Genomic DNA, 12,005 nt, shown 5'->3' on the forward strand with positions numbered 1-12,005 from the left:
ATTACAGCACTGAAATGGTTAAACATATAGCAAATTTTTATTTTAGTGACAATTGTTATTTTTATCTGATTTTTCTATTTAATGTTTGAGTTTTATCAAAAATTGGGTTTGTATTTTTTATAAATATTAATTTAGAATATTTGTAGTGTATTTATTAAACCTTTATTTACAATATGTTAGACCTTGAAAATATTACAATAACATGTGAGAAACAAAAAACACTAATTTTGTTTTTTTACTCACGGATATTGTGCATACAATAGAGTTTATTGAATATGTGGAGTGATTTTCTACTCTTTCATAATGATTGTAGGTAAGCAAAATCTACTTGAGGAGACTGATATTGACCGAAAACGTTTATTAGGATTTACAAACTTCTATCATGTTTTTACCAGTAATTGATTTGTTTACTGGGGATCTTTACAAACTTCTATCATGTTTTTACCAGTAATTGATTTGTTTACTGGGGATCTTCACAAACTTCTATCATGTTTTTACCAGTAATTGATTTGTTTACTGGGGATCTTTACAAACTGCTATCATGTTTTTTACAATAATTGATATGTTTACTAGGGATTTCAGAGATCTTGGGCAGGGTGGAGATTGAACTGTTAGTGGTAAACCGCATTGCTGAGTCACAGCTGTATATAGGGTGAGATGAGTTGTCTAGACTTTTTTAATAAACAGAGTTCTTTAGGGCTAGTTCTCGGATGAATCTATGTGTACAGACATTGCGATTTATTTGGACTCAAATTTAATAAAGAATTCTTGTGCGTCGGAATGTGGACTAAGGAAGTGGATTGAGAAACTTTATATGAGGGTTTTTCCTGATTTCTAGTCAGCACTACTATCAATTTGATTTATTAATTTTTGTTACAGACTTACACTGTAACTGAAGGAGCTGCACGTGTAAACCTCAGCAACATAACCAAGACTGTACGGCAAGAAGATGAAATAAATTCTTTCTTCATTCCTAAGAGTAAGTGGAATATTGAGAATATAGAAATGTTGTTATTACAAGACATGTTCAGAAAGTAGGTACTGTTAAAAAAAAAACAAGTAAAACAATTTTTTCTACATAATTTTATTTCTACATGAAAGCCCAAATCTTAAACTATTTTTTGACGTAGTTTCCACCAATGTTCAAACACTTGTCGTAGCGGGTAATCAATTTGTCTGTACCCTCTTCGTAGAAGGTTCTTGCCAACGAATGTAGCCATGACTCTATGACAGTTTGACAGTTTTTACTTCATCGTCGGTTTCAAAGCGTTGGCCGCCTAGCTTCATGTGCAGAAACAAGTGGTGAAATAGGCCGGTAGTTCTCAACTTCCTTAGAGCTCCCCTTCTTGTGTACTGGTCTGACTATCGCCAGTCTGAGCATGGAAGGGAATTTACCTTCCGTAAAAGAGGAGTTTGCAAAGAGGAGGTGCAGCGAGCTGTTCTGCAATGTCTTTCAAGAGGTTTGAAGAGATTCCATCGGTCCCTGCAGAATGACTTGGTTTCAAAGATCTTATTACTGAGATTACCTCAAATTCGTTGGTAGGTGTGAGATACAACGATGAAGGTATGTCCTGTAAAGTATAAGAAGGATATCGTGCATTCTGAGATCTGTTATTACCCACCCCCTGGCCTATCTCGAGAAATAACAATTGAATTTGTGCGAGACATCCATGGGATCAACAGTAAGTGAACCATCATCAGCCTTCAAAGACAGTCGGGAGAAAGCTTTTAGGCTCTTATTGTTATGAATATAATTTACGAACCAACCAAACCGCTTTACTCTTATTTTGAGCTTCCGTTAAATGTTTCAGAACTGAAGCAGCCTTAGCTTGGCGGATTGAACACTTGCTTGAAATTGTAGTTTGACTTTGCGGTACAATTGACGCAAAACATGAGCTGAGTATGTGTTTTGTTTGGGCATACAAAGACAACATACGATCACGCAGCTGTAACATTTCCTGATCCAGAACAATCTTTGTGACGGATTTCATTTTCCTGTACTTGACCTTCTTTACTGGGAAAACAAGGTCAATATAATAATCCAAAACCGATAAAAGGGCTGAGACTTTAGAGTCAACATCCAGAGAAGAAAGTACGCCAGTCCATGACTCTGTAGTCAGAAGACCCTTCAGCGATCCAACATTGACCTTGTTGAATGGCGTTTCATTCTGAATGTTGATGCCTGTGCTGCAGAATGCATGCACAAAATAAGACAGTGCACTGATCCCAAAAGACAGTGCACATGATTCTTTGTGCAGATACAGGGTGACCACCGGGAACCGGACGTTTTTGGAATTGCTAGTACACGCTCAGCCAAGATGGGAGAGGGGGGAGAGTGTGGTGAATGACCTCGCTATACAATGCCATTTCAGTAGCCATGGAGCAGTGGACAGTGGAGCATAGCATGTTTGCGTATGTGCAAAATGGCGAGTCTGTTACAACGGTACAACGGCTTTTTCGCACTCATTTCAACCTTGGACGCCATGGTACGGTTCCTACCCACAATACTATTCTCAGGTGGGTTCAAAATCTGAGAACGACTGGAGTTATTTTAACGAAAAAATCTCCTGGCCCAAGGAAGACCGTAAGGACGCCGGAAAACGTCGAGATGGTGAGAGTAGCCCTCATTCGGAGCCCAAGTCGTTCACCAAGAAGACATGCAAGTGAACTAAGGTTAAAGCGTGAATCAGTGCGGAAAATTTTGCAAAGTGAGTTAAAATTTCATCCCTATAAAATGTGTGTTGTTCAGAAGCTAAAGGAAAGAGATTACGCTCAGCGAGAGGACTTCGCCGTTCACATGCAAGTGTTGCTCGAAGATAGTGACAGCACAATAATCATTATGAGTGATGAGGCACATTTTAATTTAAATGGAGAAGTTAACAAGCAAAATCTACGTTACTGGGCAACCGAGAATCCTCGCATAATTCACCAAAAACCTCTCCATTCAGAACGTGTAACTGTGTGGTGTGCGGTTGCCACTTTTGGAATTATTGGTCCATATTTTTTTGAAGGTGAAAATGGAGCCTCAGTAACAGTCAACTCCCAACGTTACACTCACATGCTGAACACTTTCTTACGTCCACAACTGAGAAGACGAGGTCTAGACAGAAATGAACACGTTTATTTTCAACAAGATGGTGCCACACCGCATACTGCTCGCTTGTCAATGGCTGTGGTTCGTCAGATGTTTCCAGGAAGGCTCATTTCCCGTTTTGGCGACATCCAGTGGCCCCCAAGGTCACCAGACTTGACGACTTGTGACTTTTTTTTGTGGGGGTACCTCAAATCACGAGTCTACAACAACAAACCTCGCACCTTGGCAGAGCTAAAGGATGCAATCAAGACCGAAGTGGCAGCAATTGATCAAGAGCTTCTCAAACGTGTACATGCGGATTTTCTTAAAAGGTTAGAAACCTGCATTCAAGAAAATGGACACCATCTATTTGACGTTATATTCCATAAGTAACATTGTTCTTAAATGGCATATAAGTACAGACATTTCTATGTAATAAAATAAGTTTTATGTTAAAAAATAAGTGGTTTATGTTTATTTAAAAAACGTCCGGTTCCCGGTGGTCACCCTGTATTATCGTCTTGAATTTTTGTTTCTTCGGGGATTGGGTGTGTAGCCACTCCATTGACTGCTACATGGATTCCAGTGTGACATGACGGACCCAAGTTTCATCAACTGTCACAATTTTGTTTATAAAATCCTCACCATCATCACTGTATGATGTGAGAAAAGTCAAAACACTTCCGAGTCTCTTGGTTTTGTGCACGTCAGTGAGCATTTTTGGAACCCATCGGGAACATTGCTTGCGATAACCTAAGCGGTCCATAAAAATCTTTTACAAAAGGGTGCATGAAATTTGTTAGAAATCGTCAGATAGCGTTGCCATAGTGAAATGTCTGTTTTCTTGGATTTTTTCGTCAACAGCCCTTACCAGATCATCGGTGACAAGAGAAGGCCGACCGCTCCAATTCTCATCATGCACATTTGTTTGACCGCCATTGAACATTCTAACTTACTTTCTCACCATTCCTTCACTCATCACATTTTCCCCATAAACATCTCGAAGTTGACGATAAATTTCAGCCGGTTTCACATTCCTTGTGTTCAAAAATCTTATTACAGAAGGAATCTCACAATCGGCGAGATCACTACTTGCCTTAAACATTTTAAACATTCAGAAAAAACTGAAAACACAACGTAGAACAACTAAAACGACATGAGTCGATAGCCAGTGAACAAGGATGACTAGTGCGCATGCGCAGAACACTGATTGCAGCGCTATGGCGGCAGTAGAATGAAACGGTACTTACTTTCTGAACATGCCTTGTACTTCTAATACAATCATTTCTAATATGAATAGTCTTCACGCTTTATTTATGCAAAGCTAATGATGTACTAGTTTTTGCAGCCTTAATTTGCAAACTTTGAGATGACAATTTGTTAATAAAGTTCAAAGTTTTATTGTATGTAGGAATTGTGTTTAATGATTTTACTGTTAATAAATTCACTTATTGCCAAATATTGTAAGGAAAATTGCTCTTCAATTCACAATAATATTTTAAATAGGGTGTTTCAAAACTCTTGTCAGATATTGTGATTGTTCTTTGAGCCAAACTTTGTTTTTTGTTTGTAAGTTTGTGTTTTGAAGTTTAAAAACTTCATAACTCACGTTTTATTTACAGTTAGTGTTGCAATTTGAAATTGCATTAGAATTGCCAAGACTGGCTTAATGAATGAAATTAAACTAATTAACCCGGAACTGGGAGTCAAATTCCTCTCAGTTTGGGAGTGTTTTATGTACCTCGGACTTTGCCTTATATTTATTTTAGTAGCATATATAATAAAAACTAATTATATTAAATTATATATCATTTTAATCAGGTATGTTCAAGAAGCATATTACTTATATACAATAAGTATGTTTTAAATGTAGTCACTGCATGTTTACAAACATTGAAAAAAAGCAAACAGTGAATTCAAAGGTTTAAATTTTTTACATATGGTCAAAATAAAAAATTGCCAATACTTTTGATTATTTACCATTACGATGCATTATTATAATAAACTGTAATAGCTCACCAAAACACGTATTCATAACAACAAAACATACAATTAACACTCGCAATACTCTTAAATAAGAAACATCTGATTGGTAGAATAATAACAGCTGTGTGAACCAGCTGAATCATTGCAGCATGCACAGCTGATGCAGTACACTGGAACATAATAGTTCCGAGATTAGGAAACAAATCAATATATTGGAACCTGAACATGATTAGAAAGTTTATTATTCAAGCTCTTTTTCTGGTGGTATAAAAAACCGTAGGTCGAGAACCAATATAAATATTTGAAATGAAATGATATGAAACGTTTATTCTCTCTTCACAATCAATTAATTGTAACAAAACAACAACAATATTATACTTCTATACCTAGTGTTTGATCAAATAACGTGTTAACTAATTAGGATGTGTTTTTCTATTATTGAAAACAAATGGTATAATAGAAATTATTAAACAAAACAGAAATATAAGCTGATGCAGAACTGCTGAGAGAATAAATACACACGCAAGAGAAGATAAATTTTTCTGATTACTCTGATTCTGAAGTATGTTAAATACTTATTATATTGGTGCTGCCATCTAGAATACAACCAAAATGTCCAATATATCGGGTTTTTATCAGTTGCAGGTTAAGTTAATTATTATGTTTTGATATACATCAATAAAAGATTCAAAAGCATCATCAGCACCTCTGAGCCAAGCACTCACTTGCTTTTATTCTTCCTCCATAATTGTTTAGTAACGTAATAATCTGAAACTTGATGTACAATGCCTGTTAGCACTAGAAGAAACCATCAAAATAATTCACTTGATTCCTTTTGATAACTTAAATTGGGAAATGGTTAGAAATTAAACAGCGTTTTAAAATTGTAATTGATAAACAATTTATTTAGTTGAACTGATTGAAATATTAATTAATAGTTCATATTTTAAAATTTCTGTAATAATCAGTGTTCTATTTAGAATAAATTAAAATAACTAAAAAGTTTTATTATTAAGTGTCACAAATTTTATGTTTTTATCATTAACATGTTTTGTTTACAGACTCCAAGTTCTCAATTTTGAATGAAGAAAGTACAACCTTGGTTATGGCATTCACGAAGTTCAAAGGTTGATATAATTATAAGAATCAGTGTAAATATACTTTGTTATTAGTGCTGTATTGTATGAAATACTTTTTAAAAATTTTATATTTGTTGATTTTGTTGTTTTAGTTATAAAATAATGTGAAGTGCAGTTGTATACTTACAAAGTGATTTCATTACACGTAAAGTATTTTTGTACCTGTTATAATAATACACATAACTTTATGATCAAGTTTGAAAATGTAGTAATTTAAAACGTTATTTAACAAGATTGTTATAGTTATAAAAACCAGTTCTAGAAAATGGTATTTGTCCCCTTGATTCACAGTTAATTAAGAATAGTTCATGGATACTGCTTTATCTAATTACTATATTTACCTGTATAATTAATTTCCATAGTAATTATAAGTTATCAGACAGATCCATGCTTCCACTCTTGTGCTGATGGAGTGTTTGTTGTGTTATCAAGTTATCATTTGGTTTATCTCAATTGTTATTGCAAAACATTTTATTATTATTAGTGTAACGAATAAGACCTTTACAAAAATATTTCCATAATTTATCATCAGTTGCTTTTGATTTTTTTATAAATAAATGTACCTCATTATAAAAACTAAAATTAAACTATATAGTGTAATCATAAGTATGAGATATTCCAGTGTCATTGTAATAATTTGAACTACAAAATCAAATTTTATAACTTTTTTTTGCTTGTGATATGAAGTATAATGTGCAATTTATAAATAAAATTAGTAATAAATACAGTTTACTGAAATGTAGAATCTTTTGAATAAAACCAATACAAGTTCTTTACGAAAAGTGTTTTATTTAGTAGGTAAAAAGACCTAGAACTGTGGAACTGATATATGTTTCCTTGATTTTCACTACTGACATCTGAAACTGATTTATTCCTTAAATTTTACACTTTTAAGATGTTAAAAGTTTTTCTTTAACATACTTTTGAAGTGACTACGTACGTTTTTCTAATGGGTGTTGAAGAAGACAGAGGTGAAAATGCAAATGTGTTATACGATATAAGCAATACCACATTTCTCATTAGCCCCAGGGCCCTAGATTTTAAGGAATGCAAAAGCTAAAATGTTTTTTTAAACTATAGAGAATAAGGTGCAAATATCTGAATTTGCTAGGGCTATTTATTTTGTTCATAAGAGTTGATTTATTGGTTAGCACAATTTTATTATTGCAATTTGGATTGTGAACACCTGCGAAATAGGGCAACGCAATCGTTGTGCAGACCTTTCTGTGTCAAGTGGTTCAAACTGTTCACAAATAATACATATAACACGGTTATCACCAAAGAGAATTTTTTCAAGTGTGTTTCCAATCAGTGTCAGGAGTGTCAACTACAGGAGAGCTGGGTGGATGATATATTCCAAGAACAAGAAGAGGTACTCTGTTATCAGAGAATATTTTTATTCCAGCCATTTCATAGATAAGCTCTTCACTGTATTTATTCTTCAATATCAAGAGTTTCTATGTAGCTATCAAGCCTCTCACTCTTGTAAATCACAACTCCTCCTTTCTGATGATTTTCCCTACTATACACAGTCCATAATTCGAGCATGTTTTATAGAGGTTTTATCAATCCCATGCCCAGTTAAAACTATCTCAGGCTGGAATAAGCTTAAAAGATGGTTGAGTTGGTCCACTGTTTTCCTTATTCGATCGACATTCTGATGAAAAATATTTGTCTTGGGAGAATATATATTTAGTTGGAGTTTTGATTCTTTCAAAGCTGAATTTACAAAAATCCTGGTTTTGTGGACATTTTGCTTGATCCTTCCCCCCCTTTTGTTGTGTGAATGTGAAAAAAGGAGCTATGGACTCAGTTGGATTGGTTCTATTAACTGTGTTAGTGGAGTCATCTGTTTGATTATATCATAGATTAAAACATACTCTTATTAATAGATGAACTATGCCTTCGGCGTGTGCACAATCTTCTTGCACATTGACAGCGTACTGAGGAACTAGCTCTGTACGAAGATATTGTGCCGTGCCGCCGTCGTGGTCCCTCCCTTTCCACACTTCTCCATCACCATCCCGTGCAATGAAACAACAATTCATGTCCACGCTGACTGACTGCTGAACATGTGCGTGCTGGTTGTTTCTTATTAGGCGACAGATTCTATTGTAATGCTTTTAATGATAGTAAATACGGTTGGTAATGTGTACGGTTAATAATTTTTTAATACTAAATGTACTGTAACATTAAGATCAAAATTAATTGGCGCACAGTTCATATAAATATAAACTGTAAAGTCTTAATTGAATGTTAAAAATTAACTCAAGATAAAAATAATTGGTTATAAACTTTGAATATTTTGGAGCATAAAATGCTAATGTATCTTGATAACTACTTTATTATATATTCTTAAATACTTAAATGCATATCTTATTTTATCAAATTGTAGATTGGTCAGCATGATATTTTTGATTATTTTATTAGCAGAGTATAATTATATTTATAAAAACTGTATTGTATGATTGTATAGAAGCACTGTTATGCTGTTTTACTATTTATAAGAAACTGTATAGGGTTCTGATTTTCGTTCCGGACTGTACGTCAGGCAGACTGCACATGCCTGGACATTGAGCGGCACAGACTGTACGTGGGGCCTACTGGGAGCTTCGCTGACTGTGAGGAGTACGCGCACCTCACTTCCTTGCGTCACGACTAGACTGGTGCGCTATTGTGGAGTGACAGACCTGATAAGTGACTGCGACACGATAAGTCAAACTTTTTAATTCTTGTATGGCCATACTCAGATATTGAACTTGTGTACACATTATTTGAAAGCAGCTGTGGACGGTTGCAGGACTCACTCACCAGTGAGTGTTTTCACACCAGCTAGGGATTTTGCCTTTGTATTTAGTTTAGTTTTGCCTTAACATTTATGTGTAAAATTAGTACCTATATTTATTTGTGTATTGTCTATGTTTAATTGTATGTCTAGCATGGTGACCACCTACGTCGTAATTCACATGCATCTCAATTATAAAATATTTTACCAAGAATTGGAAGGTGTAACTAAAACTTAAGTATTTATAGAATTGTTCTTGGCTTATTTGTATAACAACTAAGTGAAATTTGGCATGACCCGAGCACATCAATTAAAATAGAGCACATCAATTAAAATAAATTCCTCGTTGATATGTAACCATTTATATTACTATCTCTGGTGAGATCTTTGATCTCAGATTCACATTATTTTGTTTATATATAAATAGAATCAGCTCTTTAAATAATGTTAAACTATATCAGGATGTTAATGGGGTCAATAAATTCAAGTTATTGATAGTTGAAACTTGTTTGTCACTGAAGTTGACCTTTTCTGATAATTATTAAAGCTGTATAATTATAGTTGATGCATGCCGATAGTATTAAAGTACTAAGATAGGAAACGACCAGATACTTCGAACATTTTCTTTATTTGTTATAAAAACCAAGCCTAGGCCTAATTTAATTCTAATTGAGAAAGTTATTGGTTTTCAATTTTGTTCAGGTCCATAACTTAAGTGATTTTGTTGTTGAGGTTTGCATGCATGAATGGTTACTTGTTTAAACTAAGTCTGCCTTACCAGTGAGAGCTATAACAACTACGGGAGGGAGGGACAGGTCCCCGTATTGTCACTAAAAGAAGTAAGGGAGGGACAGTTCCCTGTATTGTCACTAAAAGAAGTAAGGGAGGGACAGTTTCCCATATTGTCACTAAATTTCTTTTCAACATAATACAGCATTTTTATGAGCTTTAATTTGAGGAGTGACAAGGTATTAGTTGCCATTTTTAAAATTTTTACTTTCAGTATGGGGGTGAGCAACCCCATTTTGAAAATATATTTTTTTTAAGTTTTCAAATAAACACCCTGTGTATATATATATATATATATATATATATATATATATATATTTTTTTTTTGTAACAGCGTAATTTTGAAGTGGGTTTTCAGGAAACTAATAACCTGAAAAGTTTTGTAACAGAAGAATCCAGTATTGGTGTTGCTGACTGGCTTATCTTGGAAAATGTTGTACAACATCAACAGTAAAGCCACCAAGACTAGAGCCACTAAACTGACTGAAAAACACATCAGGCGAAATAGTTTTGTAACAGAAGAATCCAGTATTGGTGTTGCTGACTGGCTTATCTTGAAAATGTTGTACAACATCAACAGTAAAGCCACCAAGTCTAGAGCCACTAAACTGACTGAAAAACACATCAGGCCAAATAGTTTTGTAACAGAAGAATCCAGTATTGGTGTTGCTGACTGGCTTATCTTGAAAATGTTGTACAACATCAACAGTAAAGCCACCAAGTCTAGAGCCACTAAACTGACTGAAAAACACATCAGGCCAAATAGTTTTGTAACAGAAGAATCCAGTATTGGTGTTGCTGACTGGCTTATCTTGAAAATGTTGTACAACATCAACAGTAAAGCCACCTAGACTAGAGCCACTAAACTGACTGAAAAACACATCAGGCCAAATAGTTTTGTAACAGAAGAATCCAGTATTGGTGTTGCTGACTGTTTGAAAATGTACCAACATCAGTAAAGCCACCTAGACTAGAGCCACTAAACTGACTGAAAAACACATCAGGCCAAATAGTTTTGAGAAAATGTCCATGAAGTTGGCAACACAAGTGTTAAATCTGTCCGTAAGTGCAGCTATGCGAACTGCAATTGAAACAGGAGAGCTGCCATCATCTGTGCTCGATACAGCAGATGAATAATTTATTCGACGTCATGAATAGAAATAAACTGTTCCACCCTAACCAATACAAATGTGCCATTTCTTGATCAACCAACAACCATCTTCGGACGCCGCTTTTTACTTCGATCAAGGATATTAAATGGGTAAAGTTTCTAAAGATGGTAAATTATGAAAGAAGACACCCTTGTATGAAGAAAATCGAACATTCACTGGTGGCTACTAGACTACTGTAGGAAGATCTCAAAGCAGATGGAGCAAAGTACCTTTTGGCTGGAAGAATAAATCAGGACCCAATTGAAAATGAGTTTCCAGTTGCCAGACAAAAGAGGGTGTATGCAAACGCATTTTGCTATCTTAGATCAATTTCGTATTTGTATATAGTTATATTATTTGCTCCCCGAGTTCACACTTGCTGAAAATACTGCACAGTTTTATATTAGACACTGAACAGCTTATTTTATGAGCTAAGATTATATTACATTTCTTTTTACTCACAATTTAGCCTACAATGCTGTATAACTTTTATCCTAAAATGTACCATCCTACAGTGAGTTTTTGTAATTGCTAATGACATTTAGTGTCATAGGTTTGGAAGGCCATTAGATTGTTCTGCCAGACAAAATAGTACACTTAAAACCGAATATCAGACATGTAAATAATAGTTATATCACCATCAAATAATTAGATGAAGCGACCGAAACTTCACCACCTCAAGGGTCTGTATATGGTTAGCTGATGCAATTTCAATATATATTTACATGTCTGACGGTTGGTTTTAAGCATGAGCTAAATATAATATGGCCTGACAAATAATTTCATATTTTCACTGTGTTGATGCTCTCCTATTTCGACATCTACCAACATTAGCATGATGATTGTTTCATTTCTTAGTAAATCTCCTTTATCAATATCAAGAAAACCCAAGTAAAATAAAAAGTTAGCTCTCCGCTCCTGGACTATTATATTAAATATCCGAGGACAAGACCGTAGCCAGGAGAAAGTTTTGGGGGAGTCCAGACAACTGATATTTTTTCGTAGTGGGTCCGGACCCTTTGAACCCCCTCGCTGGCTTCGTCCTTGTCCGAGGAATGTAAGGATAATCAATGAAACAATTA

At 34.8% G+C, this 12,005-nt stretch overlaps 1 protein-coding gene across 7 annotated transcripts in view; it reads left to right on the plus strand.

Annotated features, from left to right (window-relative positions):
• Positions 1 to 6,936, plus strand: part of LOC124355131 (transcriptional regulator ATRX-like) — a 74,300-nt gene extending 67,364 nt beyond the window's left edge. For all 7 annotated transcript variants that reach the window (XM_046806096.1, XM_046806094.1, XM_046806098.1 and 4 more), the window contains 2 exons: positions 880 to 979; positions 6,121 to 6,936. In XM_046806096.1, the coding sequence (XP_046662052.1) occupies positions 880 to 979; positions 6,121 to 6,191 (171 nt within the window). In that variant the 3' untranslated portion in view covers positions 6,192 to 6,936. The remainder of the gene's footprint in view (positions 1 to 879; positions 980 to 6,120) is intronic.
• The last annotated feature ends 5,069 nt before the right edge of the window (positions 6,937 to 12,005 follow it).

Source organism: Homalodisca vitripennis, chromosome 2 (assembly GCF_021130785.1).
Source record: "Homalodisca vitripennis isolate AUS2020 chromosome 2, UT_GWSS_2.1, whole genome shotgun sequence".
In the NCBI taxonomy this organism is placed as follows: domain Eukaryota; kingdom Metazoa; phylum Arthropoda; class Insecta; order Hemiptera; family Cicadellidae; genus Homalodisca; species Homalodisca vitripennis.